Source organism: Onychostoma macrolepis, chromosome 17 (genome assembly GCF_012432095.1).
Source record: "Onychostoma macrolepis isolate SWU-2019 chromosome 17, ASM1243209v1, whole genome shotgun sequence".
In the NCBI taxonomy this organism is placed as follows: domain Eukaryota; kingdom Metazoa; phylum Chordata; class Actinopteri; order Cypriniformes; family Cyprinidae; genus Onychostoma; species Onychostoma macrolepis.
In genome coordinates this window covers 27,570,242-27,593,730 of record NC_081171.1, presented here as the reverse complement: position 1 = coordinate 27,593,730, position 23,489 = coordinate 27,570,242, and the positions used below count along the sequence as shown (strand labels likewise).

Sequence of the window (23,489 nt, the reverse complement as noted above, 5' to 3'; positions counted from 1 at the left end):
CGATACAATGGCGGACTGATGACAGCTCACTTAGTGCGGGTCTAAGGTAAAACACCAATGTCAATCAACAATCGTGGGAGGGGCCTGGGTCTGTGTGACTTCACACAGCCAAGAAGCTGAGAATGGCTTGATTTGAGAAAGGGGATATTATTTATAGGGATTTAAAAAAAAACAATGGGTGGATTTTTATCATTAGCCGCTTTTCCACCGAAATTACCTGGAACAATTTGTCCCAGGAACTTTTTTTTACCCCAGACCTGTTGATGTCTGCGTTTCCATCGTAGTCTAAAGTACCGAGAAGAATAGGCAAATAGTCTGGTGATGTAGGTCTGCGTGCGTTTCTCAATACCAAGTACGCAAATTTCGATGACACAAGTCCGGTAATTCTGCAAAGAGCAGCGTACTTAATAACATCAGTCAGCTCACCTCGGCTACTGCAATTTTCCTCACTGTATTTACAATTGGATGAAATATGATATCAAACACCACTGCCTCTTTTAGTTTTAATTTAAACATATTAATATAGCCGCAGATATGGAAGAATATTCAGGACTTTTTTCAAAAGCAATTGCAAATTGTATTTTCAATTGGGTTTTCCACATGTGGGCGCATACATTGTGACAATCCAAATGCAATTGCAATTCTTGCATTACCGTTTGCATTTTCGCTTTCACGAACGCACATGCCACATTTTGAAATGGAAAAAGCAAAGTCCATTTGCAACTGTATTTCCCATGTCTTACGAGTTATGAGCTTGTCATATTTAAATAGCAATATTAATTACCACATTTGCTTTTTCACTCTCTCTGCTTCGTGCATGTAACCTGCCAAAACTCAAATGGAATTGCAATTCCTTTTGCATTTGAATTTCCGATGTCTACATGGAAAGCTGTCAATCAATGTGAGGGGGCGGGACTATACGGGAGGTGACGTCACTCACAGACGACCGTGCTGAACACTTTGATTAATGGAGGTAATCGGTAAAGGCTCCGCTAAAGGCAGCTGCCAATCAGTTTGTGACTGTGTGAACGAACAGACAGCCTTCTTGGCACAATACATAATTCTGTCTTTTTTACCCCAAATGCAGCGATTATACCCTGCTAACAGTGAGAGCAACAACGGAACGCACAATAGGTCAACATTCACTATTACCCAAATACTTTTCATCTGTCTCAACATCTCTCACTGTTTCTCTCACTCCGATTGACGCAAATGAGTAAACAGAAAGTGCAATTCTACACTTACTGTTTCCTACAAATGTAGAAAATACAAAAGATTAGGCCACAACACTGTATAACATCGATCAACACATTGATTGACAGCTTTCCGTGTAGACATCCGAAATTCAAATGCAAAAGCAAAAGGAATTGCAATTCCATTTGAGTTTTGGCATGTTACATGCACGACGCAGAGAGAGTGAAAAAGCAAATGTGGTAATTAATATTGCTATTTAAATATGACAGGCTCATAACTCATAATACATGGGAAATACAGTTGCAAATGGACATTGCTTTTTTCATTTGAAATGTGGCAGTCACTGTGCATTCGTGAAAGCGAAAATCCAAACGGTAATGCAAGATTTGCAATTGCATTTGGATTATGTCACAATTTATGCGCCCACATGTGGAAAACACAATTGAAAATACAATTTGCAATTTCTTTTGAAAAAAGTCCTGAATATTCTTCCATACCACGGAAATGTAGTTCAGGGAATGTACATTACAATGAAACGAAATATTATATCAAACAGCATTGCCTCTTTTCATTTTCATTTTAACATATTAACAGGATAATAGAATAAAGACCAAAGAATACCTGTTAGATTTACCCAAAGCGAATTATACCACTACAGAGACATCAGAGCCAGCGGCAAATGTCAGAAGGACTAACCGAGGTTATGCTCCTCTCGTCGGGATACATGAGCACTGAGCGCCCGGTGATCGCGTGTACCTCACGTCTCCGAAATCGGCGAAGCACATTTTCAAATAGGTGCTGTCTATATAAATAAACCGCAGATTTGAGTTTTAAACAACTACATTCTCGTCTGAAATACTTTTAAAACTATATTTCATGACACAATAACAGTAATATTTTTAAAAATGATGCGAATATGGTGGTTGAAATATAGTGCTGCGTGAACTCAACCAATCAGCATGCCCAGCGCCCAAGTCCCATCCCTGAAAGTTCCGGACCTTTGAAAAAGTATTACCTCGCGAGCAGGGACTTTTTTCAGGGGCAAATTTGTACCCAGAACTTAATTTAGGTCCTGGTTCCTGCAGTGGAAACACAACAAGTACCGGCCCAAAGTTCCTAGTTCCTGGGTAAAGTTCCTGCGGTGGAAAAGGGGCTATTATATGGTGGATGTGTACAAACACTGCCAACACACATTTATGTTCAAACAACATGTAAAAGTGAATTTTGCATCAGATGACCCCTAAATTAATCTGTTAAAATAATCATTCATTAAAAAAGTTAATAACTAAGTGACCCTAAAGTTATTAATTGCAGATGCAACCACACTGTATGAACAGGCAAATTGACTGAGAAGTTTGCACTAGTTACTGTATATTAACATTGTTAGAAATGGCAACAATATAAAAATATAAAAATAGAAATAATACATTTATACATTTAAAATGTTAATTAAAACAATATACAAATATGAAAAATTTATAAATACATGTTAAAATAATAAATAGTATGATATATATATACACAACAAAAATATATTAGATGAATTAAACTATAAATTAAAATTATAATAAACAAACAAATATATATTATAAAAATAGACAGAGAAACAATAAATGCATTAAACTATACACTACAATTATAGCAAATGAATAAATCATATAAATGAAAAACTTCAAATAATGAATAAAACACAAATACATTAAATTATAAATTAAAATGCCCCATCGGAAAAAGACTACGGAATCAGCCATTTGCACAATCTGACATGGCTGCGGTTGGAATTGAACTGTGGGTTTCGTCTGGTCAGAGGAGAACTGGCCCCCCGACTGAGCCTGGTTTCTCCCAAGGTTTTTTTCTCCATTCTGTCACAGAGGGAGTTTTGGTTCCTTGCCGCTGTCGCCTCTGGCTTTCTCAGTTGGGGACACTTAATTTCTAGCGATTATCGCCGATTTGATTGCACAAGTACTATTTAAACTAAACTGAGCTAGACAATGACATCTCTGAATTCAATAATGAAATGCCTTTAACTGAAAATTGAGTGTTTAATCTTATCATTATACATTACTGACACTCTATCCTCCAATTTGATACTGTTAAGTGCTTTGACACAATCTGTATTGTTAAAAGCGCTATATAAATAAAGGTGACTTGACTTGACTTAGCTCCAACACAATGACAACAGAGTAACATGTAAAGTAACAAGTAAATACTTGTTTCGGGATTTCTTGTTACACGTGAAGAATGGAATTGATTCTTACAACAACTCAAATTAAAGGTTTTGAATATGATGATAATAGACAATATAATTAAAGAAATGGCACTTAGAATGTACTTTTTTTTTTTAAAACCTGTATTAAACTTTATGCATTAAAAGAATGTACAAAAATGGGGCCCTGGTCTGACAAACGAAAAAAATAAAATAAATAAAATAAAAATCATCACTGAGATGAATGGATGACTGGAAGTGATGGAATTCAAGGAGAACTCATGTGCAGTGTTAAAGCACTGTCTGTACACAAAAACATAAATGCATCTCCGAGAGGTCTATGACATCCTTCAGCCCAGCATGTGAGGACTAATCAAGTTCAATATTCTGTAACTCTTATTGTTTTTGTGTGTTTAGCCTTCAGCATAAATACAAGCTCTTGTGCTGGTGACAGTAATAAGCAAGCAGTGTGAAGGCCAAAGATCCATAAAGAGGCTAATTACTAAGTGAGAACGAACACGGGCAGACAAGCTTTGACAATGCAGCTGCTGCTAAAATGCACACACACGCGCACATACACACATTTGTTTTGGTATCTTCTTTAGGTATTTTTTCCATGTGCTTCTACTGTTTTATATTATGCTAATCCTACTGTTTTTATCCCCTAACACTCACAGAAAACTTTTAGATATTAAAACATTATTTAGCATGTTTATTTATTTGTTTTCATTGAAGGGACATTTATGAGCATCCCACGATGCAAGCAAAACAATAAGCCATCAGCATTTGTGGAATTGAAGAATTAGATTAAAAACATTATGGATTATTTTTTACCTTGCTGTGCTGCACTGGTCGATGTTCGTGGTATGGATTCCGAAGACCATCATCTACAGCCAAGCCTAAGTTTTCTGCCACACAGGACACATCTGAGGAGAGAAATTTTAGGCAATGTGTTACATACACAAGTAAAGATGCTAATACTAAAACTGTATGCAGCACTATATTGGAATTGTAAAGATTTGGTAAGCAATGTACCATATTCAATTCACCAGTTCGAAAGTTTGAACTGCCAGAAAGTGAACTACAGTATGTGGAGTAAAACACACACACACAAAAAAAAATAAAAATAAAAATCGATGCTTAAAAATTCTCTAAACAGTTACAGGACTTATAATATATAATATATGAGATCTCTATGCTGGTGCCCTTTGCTAATGTCAAGTGTGTCACATTTTTTGGTGAAAACCAAGCAAAGCAGATTGTCTCAGTATTAATTGTATTGTGCTCTTCTAACTTCTGTGCAGTTACCTAAATGGCTTCAATATATCTGGCACTACAGCGCCTCCACAGACAAACAGAAGTTCCTGCAGCTATGCTGCAGCATTTATTATATGTGAAACAGTGTAAATTGTGTAAAATACACTGTGTAATGTTTGTTTCAAATATATATATATTGTACTGCTTAATGAAATGCTGAAAATTGCAGCATTGGCTGCTTCGGTATTCAGTATCCTAGAATTTCTTGCAAGTTACGTTTGCTTCTTGAAAATGGCCAGCAAGAAACTAATTCTTCTAGCAACTCATAAACTGTTGTTCTTAAGAGAAAATAGGCCTATTCCACGCACTACTGCCTTGAAAAAAGAAAGCAAATCGGATCTAACCAGGACAGAGCAAGAAGTGGATGGCCCAGATGCATAACAACAGGAGGACAATTACGTAGCAGAAACAGACCCCTTAATAGTGCTCACCTGGCAGCTTCAATGAACTGCACACACTAAACACTTCTGACATTAGCTGAAAAGTTCAAGTTCTGAGAAAAATGTCATACAGGGCAAGAACACCAAATGGGAAATGCTACATGAATGTAATTTGAATGTAAACAAAAATGGCAAAAAGCTTGTCCAAGACGAAAATGAATAGGTAAAAATATTCTTATTCCTGCACTTTTGATTATTTCAGTTCTAAATTTAACTGTGGAGAATATAATCTTCAACCATAAACTCTCTGCTTTTTGCGGGGTAATTTATATCATTTTTCAACTTCTTGATGCTTCAAATACTTGATGGTTGTGCAAGTTGTTGCTTTACCATGGTTGCGCCCTGTGTTGCTAAATGAGGTCTGAAGGGTGGTTTCAATGACAGGAACAGAGGCTTGCTGCGAACAACTACACAGGAAAACCATGGTATGTACTCACACTCTTTTGTTGTGAGTGTGGAAATGCACATATTATAGAAAATATAGAGGGCATGTGTTTTGATGTATCTAATGAAAGCCCTGATTATAAAAGATTATGAGTTATTACTCACACTACAATGAAGATGCACTCAAGCATAAGCAGTTTGCCAGTGTGGCCTAAGCAAAAGTGTCACACAAGATTTTAAGTTTTATTAATAGGGGTGAATTTCAAGTTAAGTAATTAATCCATAGGTAACTAACTGAATCCTAAGTAACTAACCATGTTTTTGTGTTAAAAATCACAGAGAGAAACTACACCTTTGTTCTTGACACGTGTCCTGATTATTCTAAAGACTGAATATTCCCATTTCTTTTTTTCAGCCTGCTGTACCAAGAGCATTCTATCATGCATTGTTGTGTGATTTGGCTTGCAGTCAGAAAGCATCAATTTCACTAAAGATCTTAAACACCATTTTGCACATTGGTTTGAAGCCAAGTGCACACTGCAAGATCACTGAAGATTGTTGGATTTGAAGTTTTATGAAACAAGGGGTCCCCAGCTAGTTGCAGACACTATGACAGAAATCGGCTTGTTTTAACCCTTGTGCGTTCTTCGGGGTCTTTTTGACCCGCAAATGAAGTTTGCTAAATTGTAAAAAATTTTCTCTTTTTCCAAATGGCATGAGACTTTGTACGGTCGTCAACACTTTCTAGATCTACAAATAAAAAATAAAATTGGAATGATTTCTTGATTTTATGTTAGTGTGAAAAAAAAGTTACACTTATGGCAACAAAATGTAATTTTTTAACAAAATATATATTTTTTTAAAACAAATGTAATTTTACTGTTTATTAATGTTTTTACCACTAGATGGCTGCAGAGCTCCACTATTTACTATTTGCTATTTGACCAACTGAAAGATATCTTTTCACAAGTTTTTTTCAGTTGGATTCATATCTACATATTGTGAAATCACAATTATAACAATAAAAATTATTTTTGTCAAAGTTTTGCATTTTTAGAACTGAAAAAAATCTAATTTTCAATAATGTTACATTATGATTTGAATCAAACCTCAACAAGATGTTACAAAGAGAAAGGTTGGAGTCTTTAGAGTTTATCATTTATTTCAATCATCTGTTTTTCATATAATTTTAAGTGTGTGTGTGTGCGTGTGTTCGTGTGCATTGTTGATGTGTCAGTGTCACCAATTTATTTTTGTGGTGGTTCTGCATTTTGGATTATTTTATTTGACAAATTATAAGAAAGCAGTTTTTATGGTCTCTCAAATTTATTTGTGTGTGTGTGTGTGTGTGTGTGTGCGCGCGCATTGTCGATGTGTCAGTGTCACCAATTTATTTTTGTGGTGGTTTTGCATTTTGGATTATTTTATTTGAAGAGACCCCGCATAGAAAATGGACAAAATTCATCCTCAAAATCAGAAACAACACAGAACACACATGGACAGAAATAAAGTGTCACACTTCCAATATTGCAAAATGATAATGCTGTGAACACACATACAGTCACACACACAAACACAGAGGAATAAATTTGTGAGACTAAAAAAAACTGATCTTTTATAATTTGTCAAATAAAATAATCCGAAATGCAGAGCCACCACAAAAATAAATTGGTGATACTGACACATCGACAATGCACACACACACAATCACCCCCGCCCCACACACACACACACACTTTGAAAATTATATGAAACACAGATGATTGAAATAAATGATGAACTCTAAAGACTCCAAACTTTTCTCTGTGTAACATCTTGTTCAGGTTTGATTCGAATCATAATGTAACATTATTGAAAATTTGATTTTTTTTCAGTTCTAAAAATGCAAAACTTTGACAAAAATAATTTTTATTGTTATAATTGTGATTTCACAATATGTAGATATGAATGCAACTGAAAAAAAATTGTGAAAAGATATCTTTCAGTTGGTCAAATAGCAAATAGTAAATAGTGGAGCTCTGCAGCCATCTAGTGGTAAAAATGATCATTTTTACTTTTGAAACTGCAATTTCCAAAATATGGACAAAAATTTTACACTAAACCATGTCAAATGATCCATGTTATCCCCATGAATGAAAGTTAGAAATGTGGGTCTTTTATTAAGTGAAATTTACATAAAAGCTGTTTTTGTATAAAACCTATATAAAAATATTTTTTAATTTATTTATATAAATTTAAAAAAATATCATAAATCCTCCAAAAACTACACAAATGTGGAGTAAAAACATTAATAAACAGAGTAAAATTACATTGGTTTAAAAAAAACCCAACTATTTTGCTACAAAATTACATTTTGTTGCCTGGGGTCTCCAGAGACCCCAAAGACCATAAGTGCACAACCCAAAATGAAGACTGCACAAGGGTTAAATCTGACTAGTCTTATGGTGTGCATTCTCTCAGCTGCCCCTCTCCTTTTCTTACTTTTCTTGGTATGCGATGAAAATGAACACGAGGATGTGTGAGACAGACCGTCTTAACAATGGCACTCACTTTATAAATGTCCTTGATCCTTGATGTAATTTTCACAGCTTTCAGTACTGTTTATTATGGCGTCCACATAGTCAATTAATATTACTCACTACTTAAATGTATAAATTACACAATTACAAATTATAAAATTTTTTACACATCCCCTTTATAACTTCCCTTTCTGGTATATCCACCTCCCAATTCAAATAATTTCAAATGTCAAGCTATGCCAGTAACTATTTAGCTGTGGCTTAATTTCATTAATATACAGGTGACAAAATGAAGCAAGGATCGAGAAAAGTAAACATATTCCATTGTGTACAGAGGTGGTTTGATGGAAGGAAGATTTAAAGATTTAAGTTTTAAAATGTGGTTGCTAGAAACAAATGAAACGTCTCATCTTGGCGACTGAACTGGCTTGGTTAAACAGGTTTGGAACTGTAGTTGGAGAACTGCCCAGAAATGCTAAATGACTAATGCTATCCATCATGCATTTCCAAGTAAGACATTTTGCTTGATTTTGTATAATCAATAATACAGAGTCAGCAGATACTACTGAAGTAATCTGTACTGAATTGGACATGAACCAATAATAAGAAATTAAAGATACATAGCTGTATATTTATACATACTGCAATACATTACCTTAGACCCACTTTTTATTAGGTGTCTTCAAATACTTATTTGTATGTAATGCGGTTACATTGTAGTTACAATCAAAGTATCTGCACATAATTACAAAATGTATTTACACTATTGACCATAATCTGGCAATGATTTTCCAGAACACATACATTGTATCAAATGTTTAAAGGATTTGATGCGATTTCTTGTTTTCCTTTTCTTTAGTGTTATGTAGCTGTTTGTGCATGTATAAGATCTGCAGAGTTACAAAGCTGAAAGTCTATCTAAAAGAAGAAGGCTGATCCAGACCGGGCTAATACTCGCCTCATTCAAACATGCCCCCACATGTCTACGTCATGATGTGGAAATATTTGCGTAATGCCGCCCAAATGTTCACGCAAAGAAAGAAGGTGTGGTTTCAGTAATCGCAGTAGTGTTAATGCAGCCATGTCAGAGAGACGCTGTGTGTTTCTATGCGAAAGCAAAAGCACTTTATTTGGCCTTCTGAAAGTAGATGCAATTAGAAATCATTGATTAAGATTTGTTTACAACAGAACAGCACAACCCAAACGTTCGAATTTGTGCAACGCATTTTATGGACGACAGTTTCGTGAACCTAGGAGAGTACAAGGCTGGCTGTGCACAAAGGCTATTTCTAACAACAACAAAAAGGATCAATTCCGACTTAGCTATGACAATCTAGCGCTTCTTCCAGATCAGATGGTCACTGCAGTCACCCGGATCCAGTCCGTATCCAGATCACATGGTGGATCAGCACCTAGAGATGACCTCTACAGCCCTGAACATCAGCGGAGATCAGGACACCTAGATGAGCCCCAGAGACAGATCCCCAGTGAAAACCTCTTCACCTAGACGGCCATCGGGACAAGACCTCGGGAACCAGATGAGTACTTTACACAATCTGACTTTGCTGCAGTTGGAATTGAACTGCTGGTATCGTCTGGTCAGAGCAGAACTGGTCCCCCGATTGAACCTGGTTTCTCTCAAGGTTTTTTTTCTCCATTCTGTCACCGATGGGAGTTTTGGTTCCTTGCCGCTGTCGCCTCTGGCTTGATTAGTTGAGGACACTTATTTTCCAGCGATATCGTCGACTTGATTGCACAGATACCATTTAAACTGAACTGAGCTGGACGATGACATCATTGAATTCAATAATGAAATGCCTTTAACTGAAAATTGAGTGTTTAATCTTGTCATTTTACATTATTGACACTATTTTCCTATTTTGATATTGGAAAGTTTCTTTGACAATCTGTATTAAAAGCGCTATATAAATAAAGGTGACTTGACTTGACTTCTGAATCAGCGACTAAGTATCTTTTGTTATTAGTTTAAGTATTTGCTATTGACTGTTCAAATGCGGAGTTTTGCGCATAACGCGTCGTGTGTGTGTGTGAGGGGAACAGGGTCACATCACAGCGGAGTGTACAGCCCGTCAGAAATCATCTTAACCACGGCTTGTGTACTGCAAATACATACGAGCATCATCATCACTGTCTGTCACGCGAATCTGTTACCCTTTCGGGCTTGAACTGATGGTAAAACTAACTTGAAAGCTGAAGCTCGCGATTATGGTAAGGGACGTTACATTTCTGATGCGCACTTGTGATATTCAGCCAATCACAATGCACTGGGTCAGTTGGCCAATCAGAGCAGACTGCGGTTGTCGGAAGGAGGGGCTTTGTAGAAAACTACGCGTTTGAGAGAGGCGGGGCATAGAGGAACTACAATAATGTACAGTATTTTAAAAATAATGTGTTTTTTTGAACATTAAAGCATGTCAACATATTCTGTTACACCAAATAAACAAAATAACGATCTTTAAAATAGCATCATATGACCCCTTTAACATGTACGTGGTAAGGAGTTAGCATTTAACTTAAGTAGTTAAGACACCTAATATAAAGTGGAACCCAAACTTTTAACAGATATTATATACAAAATAATTAAATAAATAAATAAATCTGCCTTACAAAACACTCGAGTAACCACTGCTCTGTACATGAAACCATAATACTCACTGCTCATGAAACATGTTCCGTAATTTAGAACAAATAATCACTGATAATACAATAGAATAATTAAATGTAGCAACAAATGTGCTGTGATGTTCATTCTGTCAGACACCTACCATGCAAGGACAAAAGCAGCCAGGATTCAAAACCAACACGTAACACCGTTCCTGCTCACAGTATATAGACTGCTTTCTGTTCATCACTTTTATAAATGACTAAGATCGTACAGACAACAGTCCAGTTTGAGGAAGTCAGGGGAAGGAAGTTTACAAGTGAGGTGTGACAAGTGTCAAATGTCTTCAACAGCGAGTTTTGCATGCATAACAAGTAAAGAGAAAGTTGTCAAAGATACAGTATATTTAGGCCATGTTCGATTTAAAAACAAAACTGCTACATTACATTGGAAACTTGCATTTTGAGAAACGGATGTCATCATTGCAACAATGCAGAAATTCCAAACCAGTATTTCAATTTCTCAAACATTAAAATTATATTAAAATTATTAATTTTGCAGCATGTTAGTTTTAGTGCCGTATTGTGGACCTGAACAGAGAGAATCTGATAGTAACAGTGTGTCAACAGACTTCTGGTGTGAAATGTTGGTGTCTAATGTGTTTGCTGTATGTCTCCATTTCAATATGTTTCAACTACATAAAAAAGAGCAGCACAGAACTATATAAGTAGTGAACTGACTTGTAAGCTTGCAATTAGTGAACTGGACTGCTTATTTGTAATTTAGAAAGTGGTTAACAGACTGCATTTTCTTAGAAATTTGTTTTTAAAATGTAATCATCTGATAGCTATTCAAGTTTATTAAAGGGGTGGTTTACTGGTTTTTTTCTAGGCTTGATTGTGTTTATGGGGTGCAGTCTAACATGTGTTCATGCTTCATTTTTAAAAAAACGCATTATCTTTCATATAATTTACCTTTATTCCACACCGCTCTGTCCCTTCTCTGACAAACACCTCGATTATTTCCTGGTTTTATGAAGCCCCTCCCTCAGAAATACGTGATGGGCTCTGATTGGTTAGCTGGCTCAGTGTGTTGTGCTTCACTAAACCGCCGAGGGTGCGTCTAAATGTCCCGCCCCTCAGCTCAGCGGCATGTGCTCCGGTTGTATTGTAAACAATGGCTTCGTCTATATTGCTTATCAATTTGAGCCTGATTGATAGGATTGAGAGGATATTAGTGAAGAGGATCACGCAGAACCTGTGCAAGCACGGCTCTTAATGATATGTTTGTTTGTTTGTTGTCTCATACTTTTAGATACGCTGTTATTATGCTACTGCTTCTGTTAGCTTTTAATATACGGTTTTATTCTGATTAAATAGAATCAGAATCGCAATTCATATATGAATAGATTTTTACGTGCACCCCTAGTTTTCTCTTCCTCTTCTCTAAAGTAACACAGCATGGCCTCGCCCCCTTCCTTACATGTTCCCGAGGGCGGGGTTTATCTGGGTCAGTGACGTATCAGACCTGGGAAGTAACTCGTTGTAGTCCCTTACCAGCCGTTTTTGTAGGCATTAAACTTCCAGAATTTTAAAAGACGATATCTCTGTTTGCGTTGAACTTTTAGCGCTGCAACTTTGCAGATATTGTTTATGCTCAAACAGCAACATTACACACTAACTAACGTTAAAAAAGTGAAACTGCAATAAACCACCCCTTTAAAACCATATTTATTTCTTAAATGTGATGTATCTGAGTAAAACTGGATAGGTGAACTTGGGGCTTGACTTTAACTACTGTGAACTGACTGAAACATGAAAAGTGGTCTCAGATGTTTGTGTGGAGGTGAATGAGAGGGCTTAGTGATGCAGGTAGTTCTTAATTTTTTAACTTGGTACTAACCAAGAACCTAATTCGAAATCCATGTTCATGCAGTTCAAAGAAATGCAAATAGGAGCGCACATACAAAAACCCAAACTGGGTTCAGATGCATTTCACTCCACAAGGGTATTGTGTCTGATGAAGCTCTGACTGGTCGAAATGTTGCGCTGCCCGGAAAATAAATTGTTTTGGAGCTGTAAGTCCATGTAGTTAACCTAAGGCCCGGGTATACTTCATTTCACATATTACACTCTAATAATGCACAGTTGATCGGGTACGTATGCAATTAGTGCAGATGGGCACATTCAATGTGAACGCACTACCTAGTTGAGCTGCACACAGACATCAAACTTTTTTCTGGAATAACATGCACCGCTGAATCACTTATGTGTACACGTGTGTCTTGTACCTGTTGAGGACTTGGCTCTTTGGTGGTTTTGGAGGTTCTCCCTGCGCAGAGACTGTGTGTTTGCTGTATCTGTACTGTGCTGAATGGATGGTGGATGGCGTTTCACAGTCAGTTGCAGACTCTCATCGTTGAATAAAGTCTGTATCAGAGCCAGGTCCAGAGAAGACACCTCACGACCATTTAAAACCATGATCTCATCACTGGGCCTCAGACCTATCAGTTATATAAAACAACAGGAGTGAAGGGAACAAAGGTTATAATACCCTTCCAATGGCAATATGTGAAAACATAAAAAAGATCTTTTGGTCTTTGTTCAAATATCAAAAAGGTGTTTCCAGCATATCCAAATAAATGCAACCTATAAAAGCAACAACTGCACAAGCAAAAGTACCTTTGCTGAAAGCAAGCCCATCAGGGAGAACTTCTCTGACAACGATACGGCTGTTTTTAAGGTTGTCTACATAGCCTGTAACAGCAAAGCCTTAAGGACAAGAAAAACAAAAAACTATCATAACACATCATAAAGTGCCATCAGTCCCCATGAGTTTAAAAACAGCCACTTAAATTTCCCCTTTGCAATGACTTGCTTACCAAAGTCTCCAGCTAGACTAGGTCTAGACATGTGCAGAGTGTAGACATTCAGCTGGCTGACCTCCAAATCGTCATATGACTAGGGTGAGAAAGAAGTGTAGATAAGTGCGCAATCATGCAGTTCAACAACTCTGCTTTTTATAAACTGGGCTGTGATCCACCTGCTGCATATCAAGCTTTGCCATTATCAATATCTTACCATGTCCTGCAGGAGCTCATCAGCTGATGGAGTTGATACCTCAATCCTGTCTCCTACACATCTTCTCAGCCTTAAGCAGTGTAGGCTAGGGTCCAGGCCCATGAGCTAAGAGAAGAAAATTATCTTGAGATGCAGCTCTTTTCACATACAAAAAAATAAAATGCAGAGTGTCAAGACATGAAAGAATAACAGTTTTATTGTATGACTTCAGAAGAGTTGGATTATAATGCTGAAATGCATGTTAATGTATGTTTTCTGCTATTAGAAAAAGAGTTCAACTACTTCTGCATTCCACAAAAGAAGGGTATTTTGGTGTGGAATAACATAAAGGTTAGTAAATGGTGAAATAATATTTATTTTGTGTAAATTATTAATTTTCTTTGCTGACAACTCAATATTTGTAATCCTTTCCAGCTACATCCCTGGAGCTACGAGATTTGCCTTTTTCTTTTTCATGACTTTTCATCTTTACTACCGGTTAAAAGTTTGGGGTCAGTAATGTTTTTTTGTTGTTGTTGTTGTTTTTTTAAGTAGTACTTTTATTTAGCAAGAACACATTAAATTGATCAAAAGTGGCAGTAAATATTTTACATTGTAACAAAACTTCTATTCAAAGCTATTTACTGATAACAGTAATAAATGTTTCTTGAGCACCAGCATATGAGAATGATTTCTGAAGAATTTTGACATTTTGATGACTGACGTAATTGTTGGTGAAAATTCAGCTTTCCCACAAAAGGAATAAATTAGCTAAATATTAAAATTGAAAAGCGCTATTTTAAATTGTAATAATATTTCATTACATTTACTATTTTACTGTATCAAATAAATGCTGTGAAATTAATTTTTGTGAGAAAAGCCATAACACAGCTGTCATGAAGAGGGCATGATGTCATCTATGAATGAATTTCACCAGATGCGGTCTATTTACATTTAGTCATATAGCAGACGCTTTTATCCAAAGCCACTTACAAATGAGGACAATAGAAGCAATCAAAACCAACAAAAGAGCAATGATATTATAATAATTAGAATATATATGCAATGACACCCATAGCAGGTAATCTCAGCAGTGAAGTATGCTACCACATACAAACATAATGATGTGTCTGCATCTGTGTTGATTCAGACATAACAGGCACATGTGTAAAGTAATTAGAAACAATGCAACAGTTGACAAATCAAAATGGGTGTGTTAATAAATCAAGGTAATTAACCTTAACACTATACTGACTCTTTAAAACAAAGAGGTGGAATTTTTGAATGCACTGATCTTACCCTGCAGGTCTCGTTCAAGACATCCGTGACGGTGTGATGAGGTTTCAGAAGGACAGTAACAGTCTGGTAATTCGGCATATAGATGCATGTTGTGTTTTCCTGGCTGCAATCCCATTGGCTGCCTTCAGGTGGCATGATTGAGTAAACATTAGCCATACTACCTAACCTCTGTGAAAGAAAACCAGAGAAGAAACAAACAAAAAAACAGGTCAAATGCTAAGACTTTTTGAATATTACTTTATTCCTTGGTTAGTTATTTACCTATTTATAACACTTTATTACATCTCCTTATGTATTACTGGTGTGATTTAATAGCAGATTTTATAAATCCTAAAACACAATTCTCTGATTTAGATAAATTTATAGCGTTTTAGAAACCAAGGGATTTATAGACAACTATAACAAATTCAAAGACTATGTAAAACTAAAGCATTTGACATTGACTTTAGTGCCATCATTCAAAACGAAACACACCATGGTTCTTTCAGTGGAGATTAAATCTTTTGGTGTTGGAAACAAACACGCCTATCCACCTTTACACACACCAGAGTAAACATGTCACGTCTCAGTTCCAAAGGTACAGACTGTCTACACACTTCACTCAGTGAAGTAATGGCCTTTTTAGCAAGGGAAACAGAGTTACCTAAGACAAGTTGTATAACCCTATGTTTGTCCAGCGAGTGGTGTGAATGAAACCCTGACCAGGAGTAGAATGAGTCTGCATTCATTTACCACCACAGTAACGGTCAACTTTCCAACAGAGCAGCCAAGGGCAACCACCCAGTACACGCTCCTCAGTGTGTGTGTGTGGCTCTCAGCACCAGAGCCTCCACTTCAGACTTTCCTCTACAAAGTGGGAAAAATCATTTATGGAAGCTAACCTCCACCCAGAATGCTAAAGATGGAATGATGAAGAAAAGACTCTTGCTGTCTAGAGTAACCGCTATCCTTTAACATGGTCTCTTAGCAACATCGGTGTGTTGGTCTCCATGGATTACATGGAGTACATACAGTGAGGAACCAGTGTTTCAGAGACGTACAAGCAATCACAAACTGTAAATGTGGCTCAATACACAGTCTTGCTTAAAATGAACTAGTTCTATCTAAATCAACTGATGTGAACAAAATGAGACAATTAAGCATGTCAAGGGGCTTTTGAACTAGCATCACCACCAATCAAAATGTGAGCATCTATCAGCAACAATAAATTCTTTTTATACATACATGATGAATAAAAAGACATCACTAATATATTTTGTACATGCAAAATGTGTAGGTATATCAATATCCATGTTTTACAAATGTATTTTTAACATATAACTAAGTAAGCCTAAGGTTCTTCCAGAGGCAGGACTCTGTATTTTGTAAAAAACACAGTAACGTACCTCAAAACTACAAGGAGGAATAGTATTTAGATGCCCTTCACAGTCAGTGTCAAAGACCTGAAACAAGAAGGAAAAAACAAATCACTGCAGTCTCATAAAACTCTTAGTCATATTTTGTCAGACGGAACAGAGCCATGGTTACAAACACTGCAGCAGACAAACTATCATTTTGTTTCTAAATAAAACTTCACCCAAGCACATTTCCTGTAGTCAATCTATTTTGATCTTAAACAAAAGCTTTGAGACTTCACTGGCAGAAAAGAGCATATGCTGGTTAGCATAGGATGAACAGTCATGCTGAATGTTTAATGCAAGACTTTTAATCTCCAATTTATACTTTTGTGGAGGCTTCTCATGACAGATTGCTTTTGATGTTCCTCATCTGTAAGTCTTTTGTATAGCCATGGATGGCCAGCTATAGGGGTCTTATACATTTTTAGATTTTTCCCTGAGGCCCGCTTATAATGTTACTTTTTCCAAATTTTTTTCAATCCTCTCCTTGGGCCTTGAAACAGATTAGATTTATTTATTTATTTTTTTTTTTCTGATTTGGTTCGAAGTCTTCTATGTAAACAACCTTTTAGCATACGAAATGAGAAACTTTTCTGAGGCCTTTTCACATCAAGCGTAATGCAAATAAACAAAATGACGCACAGACGGATTGTCTATTCACACCAAGAGCAAAATTAATATTTGTCAAGCTGAAGAAACAAAAAAAAATCTAAAAGACAGTCAGTAAATAAAGATCAAACTATATCTGTATAGTGAACTAGAGTTCACATTGTTCATAATTATTTGAATCTTTAAACAGCTCTACTTTTTATATTTTTATACAAATGGAAAAAGATACAAATGTAAAAATCTTTATGGAGTAAATTAATGTAGTTCAATATGAATAAGAGAACAGATAGAAGAGAATAAATGATAAACTGGTATAAACAGGGCAAAAATCTAAAAAACACCTAGGAAAATGTATTTCCTCACGATACACACTAACATTTTAAATTTACTGTTTTTGAAAGAATGTGCTACAGTACAATATGATTTAAATTTGTACAAGTTTTAATTTTATGGAAAATTATTTATAATTTTTTCTATTTGACAAAGCTTAATTTTCAGCAGCCATTACTCTTCAGTGTCACATGCAGGATTCATTCTAATATGCTGATTTGGTGCTCAAGGAGCATTTAATTATGATTCCCCCACCCCACCATTTCATCTTATTAAGTAACTGTGTGTTAACTGCATAGGAGGGCCTAGTGACTGGGGACCCAATTTTAAAGTCTAAAGAGGATTACTGTCAGAGATGAAGAACTAATGATTTGCTTCTAAGCAAGACCAAACGTAGGCTTAAAGACTACTGATGGTCTCAAACTCAGTGAGAGACAAAGAGAAGAATAGAGACAAAAAAGACACTTTGGCTTGATGGCTACCGCAGTGTCTTTAGCAAAAGGTTGGCCTGTTTAATATTTAGCAACTAGCATAGGGCTCTTATACCAACCATCTGTGTGTCGCTGCGGGGTAGAGTACAGCAAGCTGCAATTTACCACATATGGCTTTTAATAATTCATAATACACTTCTCCCTCTATCTGTCTCTACACCTCTGCCTTCTGTGGTGTGAAATGAAATTGGGGCTCGTTAGCCAAGCCGGCTGGATCTCCGATTACATGACACATGTCAGGGAGGGACAGGGACTTCATGTCAGTGATTGGAGACTTTTTTTTTCACCTTTTGCTCACTTAAGATACTAGTGGATTCACTCAGAGACAGAAATGAACAATTTAACTTTTCATTAAGGGCCAAAATTTGTCCTATGAAATTGATTTTCAGTGACTTTTTTTGGAACATATAACAACATATTTGTTAATTTATGTCAAATACTTTAGTATATTATTATTTTTTTATTGGTCACTGCAGTGTTTTAACTCTTAACTATTTAGGCCTAGTGTAAAATTGTATGAAATATGTTAAATGTCGTAAAATAAAACTAATAACATATACATACACATATATATATATATATATATACATATATATACATATATATATATATATATATATATATATATATATATATATATATATATATATATATATATACATATATATATATATATATATATATACATATATATATACATATATATATATATATATATATATACATATATATATATATATATATATATATACATATATATATATATATATATATATATATATATATATATATATATATATACATATATATATATATATATATATATATATATATATATATATATATATATATATATATATATATATATATATATATATATATATATACATATATATATATTTATTTTATATAATATATTTTTGCACAGACTCATAGCTAATTTCTGCCATGGTTCTTTATGCATAAGAATGTGCATTAATTAAGATGGGAAAACCAGGACTTAAGATCACTTGTTAATCACTTAAGAACAGGCTTGTGAATTGTCATGCCGTCTACTATCTACATAGACAGCTGACTTCTAAAACGGAAAACCTAACTGCATATAAACCTCATTTGGAGACACATTTTTAGTGGTGAAACTGATTTTCCCATATAATTAATGTCCAGAAAAAGCACAAACCAAAAAAGCATGTAAGTCATGCAAATCTTTCAGCACTTTCTTTTGGCACAGTAAATCTAGCAAGCTAAATGTTTAAGATGGTTTCCCAGAAGCTACTGACCTCAGGGAAGGTCACCACTGTGTGTAGAAATGTACCAAGTGATTATCGGGAACAAAACTGGTAGTTTGGACAGGAAATTATTTTCTTCTGAAAACGTTTTAGTGGGGTAAATAAAATCTGTGCTTACAATTAATAATTTGAATAATCTGATTTCTAGAGGCTGCAACAATATTATCCTTCCAGCTGTTACCCTTATGAATATTTCAGGTAATTAAATAAAGTGAATTAAGGCATTTACAGAGGTGTACAGTATAAGAACATTTAGAGGTGTATTTTTTCATATCATTTGGAAATCTAATCAATTACTTTATATGAGAAGGGCATGTGCGATCTGCGAACCAAAATTAATGCCTTGAAGTGTTTTCTAGGTAGGCAGCTTACTAGTTTTTGGGACCCACTTTATATTATATACTATGTTTTAAATTATTCATTTGATACAATATACTTATTGTGCACATACATGAAATAACTGCATGCAATTACAGCTGTAATTAATTTCTGTAAATACATCTGTAATTAGACTGTTGGCCCTACCCTTTCCTGTTAACCAACACTTAAATCTAACCATAACACCAAATATTTCCCTAACCCTAACCATATCCAACCTCAATAGCAGCACTCAACATGAACACAATATGTACACTGCACCTAACTTTTTTCCCCTAACCGAATATAAGGTGGGACCTTTTTTGGAATATAGCTACTGATTGCAGGATGACAGGGGGGTCAAACTTAAGAAGCATTTATATTTCTATAGCCATGCTATACTAGCTATGGTCCAGAAAACTAGTGTCCCTTACCTGAGGAAGACCACTGTAAGAACAGCAGCTCAAATCAATGAAATCCTTTAAATAAAAAAGACAAAATGAGGGATCTACAATTTTTATACAGACTAAAGGGTGGTAAAGAAGTGCAACAGACTCACCAAAACAAGCATTAGTGACTTACTTGGCTGCCACTTTTTATTCCAAACAACACAGTACTCTAATTGTAGAGACAGTCCCCCTGCAACAACTTGGTGTTAAATGCCTTGCTCAAGGGCACGGTCATGACAGAAAATCTATAAAATTCTCCGGCTCATGGGTCAACCCTCTCTAGATTTAAACAAACAGCCCAGCGCAGTTCCTTAACTGCTAATTTACCACTATTATTAGCACAGTGCATTAAGATCTCAACAGGGAGGAAACATCATCAGCTTCATCAGTGTCTCAAGGCTTTACATTTGGTAACCAGATATGAAACTCTACATCTGAAAATAGCGCTCTTATTATCTTGGTGCATTTCTGAGAAAGGAGGAGGAGATGGGAGAACGAACAACATTTTTAATCCTGCCAGCTCTGTAATTACTACCTTTAGAGAGTCTTTATTTATCAAAGTCCTGTTATTTGCACCTGTAGGAGGAATTTCCCACCAGCATGACTCATGAGTTTCAAAACATAAAAGGTAGAAAAATTGATATGCCAATGCACTTTCCAAGCACTTGTGTTACAGCACACAGTCACGACTGTTTAAATCAGACAGAGTGGGTGTAGTACCTGTGAGACAAAAGGCTTTTTTTCATGACCTCGCTTGGTAAGAGTATCCAGGCCCTTGAGGGAGGAAAAGACCCCTTTCTTACTGCGACCTCGGTGGGACAGAGACAGAGAACGCTTTCGCATTGTGGCTTCATCTCTGGAACAGATCTGTATGACAACAAAGAGACCGGCTGTAATGGTAACTAGGTAAGTATTCCATCTTTGGAAATGAAATGTTCCAAATTAAGTGTAATAGCTTCCTCTCATAGTAATTTCAGGTTTCAAAAGTTAAAATGAAATTCATTTTCAGTAAAGAATTTTTTTTTTTTTTTTTTTTTACAATAACGTATATACAGTAAACCTGTCAGAATGATTTCAACTTCATTTAAAAAAGCAGTATAATAGCTGAATTCCCTGTCAACAACTAGATTACCCCACAGCCCTGATCCATCAATCAGAGAGAGGGAGAGCTGTTGTTGCCATAGAAATTGTGAATTGTGCCAAAAGAGCTCAGCAGCAACCACCCGCTTCCATGAAGCATTGCGCATGACAGTCAAGTTAGTCTCCCACACTCTCAACCAATTATATATTAACATTTTGCAATAAAACAACAAATACATTACATTTAAACATTATTTTAATATAATGTCTATTATTTAATTGCTTTAAATTATACTGCTGTTTTGATTCCAGCACAGAATTTGCAATACTGCATTAGATGAGTTCACTGCTGCGCAGTTCTCGGCTTAGTACCTTAGTCTTCAAATTATATACAAATAGTTGGTTTTTTTTTTGCTTCAAAACAAAGTGTGTTCAGTTTTGATTTAACTTATTAAATCTTTGAGATCCTAATGGAGAAAATGAATGAGACATATTTCTGGAACCACTGAAAAGTGGGCTGTCACTTGTGTTCTACATCAGCTTTTGATCAAGGCTACTAACCAGTGCATGGAAGGAGGAAACGGAGAAGATTCCTAGACGGGCCAGTGCAGCTTTGGTCGGGCGGCTGGCTGTAGCTAGCAGGCTCTTGGGGTTGGGTAACTCGCCACCTTGCAAACTGGCCAAGTAGCAGCGCATGCGGAAAAGGTCCATGTTGAAGCGCTCAAGATTCTGTTCCCACTGTTGGATCTGTCCACAAATTAAAAAAAGTGTTACTGAGAAAAGGCATCTCATCCGCTAGGTGACAAACTACTGCTTTGCACAATGATCATTTGCAGTGTTGGGAAGGTAACTTAGGAAATGTAATAGGTTACAGATTACAAGTTACCCTATTTAAAATGTAATAAGTAGTGTAACTATTTCAATTACTTTAATACAGTAATGTAACTGATTACATTTGATTACTTTTCTAAATTTAATTGCTACATTTCTTCAATTTTTTTCTAAACATTCATTAAACACATTCTAAACTGTTTTTCAAATAATGTTGAAACATTTTAAGCAGGCAGGGTTAACCTGACAGTAGTACTCAACACTGATTACTGTCAGACTTTCAGAATCTTTCCATCACTTGTATTAAGATTGTAATAATTGAATTTTAAAGCATAGCCACCACAAAAGCACCTCTTTTTACTTTGAGATCGTTCTGAGGTTAAACAGATTTAAAATCATAAGAAACCTTTTAGCTATGATACTGGTTTTGAAATCAATCTTTGCATAGCTATGACAGGAAAGTCAAGTCAAGTGACCTTTATTTATATAGCGCTTTTAACAATACAGATTGTGTCAAAACAAATTTCCAATATCAGAATAGAAAAATAGTGTCAATAATGTAAAATTATAAGATTAAACTCTCAATTTTCAGTTAAAGGCATTTCATTATTGAATTCAGTGATGTCATTGTCCAGCTCAGTTCAGTTTAAATAGTATCTGTGCAATCATGTAGATGATATCGCTGGAAATGAAGTGTCCCCAACTAAGCAAGCCAGAGGCGACAGCGGCAAGGAACCAAAACTCCATCGGTGACAGAATGGAGAAAAAAAACCTTGAGAGAAACCAGGTTCAGTCGGGGGGCCAGTTCTGCTCTGACCAGACGAACCAGCAGTTCAATTCCAACTGCAGCAAAGTCAGATTTTGCAAAGGACTCATTTGGTACACTGGCATCTAACAATGCTTTTGGAAAAAATTAAGTTATCAAATAAACATGTGTCCTATTCGGTGTCCTAAATTCCTGAAACATTGTTGTCTCATATTTTAAAGCACTCAATGCAATTTGGCAAAGGAATCAGTCAAATCTGTATGTGTGTGAAAATACTCAAATGTAACCCCTCCTTTGTAATTGTTAACACTTCTATAAGTAACTGTAATTTAATTACACATTTGTTCTCAGTAACTGTAACAGATTACAGTTACATTACCATATTGGGTTATACTTTATTTTAAGATGTCCTTGTTACAGTGTAATTATACATTTAAGTACTGAGTAATGTTAATTAACTACATGTACTTACTATATGTTTAGGGTTAGGATTAGGAGTTTTTCTCCAATCTCCAATTGCCATTATTATATGTAATAAAAATAAAAAAAACATAGGGGAAACCACTTAGCGATTTAGTGCTCTGCTCTTTTGACAAAACAGATGAGGAAAGGAAAAAGAAAATGCCAGGATTATTAGTCACAGTTCTATGAACGTTATCAGTTTGCAAATGAAACTTTATAACACTAGTCTCATATAGCTAAGCATCTGACTAAACACCATTTGTCTGGTCCACATTGCAGCCTAGAACCACCCATTTAAACAGGAAATTGACTGACTGACATGTGACAAACTAGAGTTTGTTTTGTTTTGTTGTAATGTAATGTACCATTTTAAGGGTGTGCTTAATA

The 23,489-nt window shown here is 35.6% G+C and overlaps 1 protein-coding gene across 5 annotated transcripts in view; it reads right to left on the bottom strand.

Moving 5' to 3' along the window:
* The window catches only part of tiam2a (TIAM Rac1 associated GEF 2a), a 93,603-nt gene that overhangs the window by 20,730 nt on the left and 49,384 nt on the right, over positions 1–23,489 (bottom strand). For 4 of the 5 annotated variants that reach the window (XM_058748367.1, XM_058748366.1, XM_058748368.1 and 1 more), the window contains exons 7-16: positions 21,605–21,790; positions 20,684–20,830; positions 19,949–19,993; positions 16,427–16,483; positions 15,042–15,209; positions 13,764–13,868; positions 13,565–13,643; positions 13,365–13,454; positions 12,974–13,186; positions 4,235–4,326 (exon numbers count right to left, since the gene is read on the bottom strand). In XM_058748367.1, coding sequence (XP_058604350.1) covers positions 4,235–4,326; positions 12,974–13,186; positions 13,365–13,454; positions 13,565–13,643; positions 13,764–13,868; positions 15,042–15,209; positions 16,427–16,483; positions 19,949–19,993; positions 20,684–20,830; positions 21,605–21,790 — 1,182 coding nt within the window. The remainder of the gene's footprint in view (positions 1–4,234; positions 4,327–12,973; positions 13,187–13,364; positions 13,455–13,564; positions 13,644–13,763; positions 13,869–15,041; positions 15,210–16,426; positions 16,484–19,948; positions 19,994–20,683; positions 20,831–21,604; positions 21,791–23,489) is intronic. The other variant, XM_058748370.1, reaches the window with a different exon arrangement.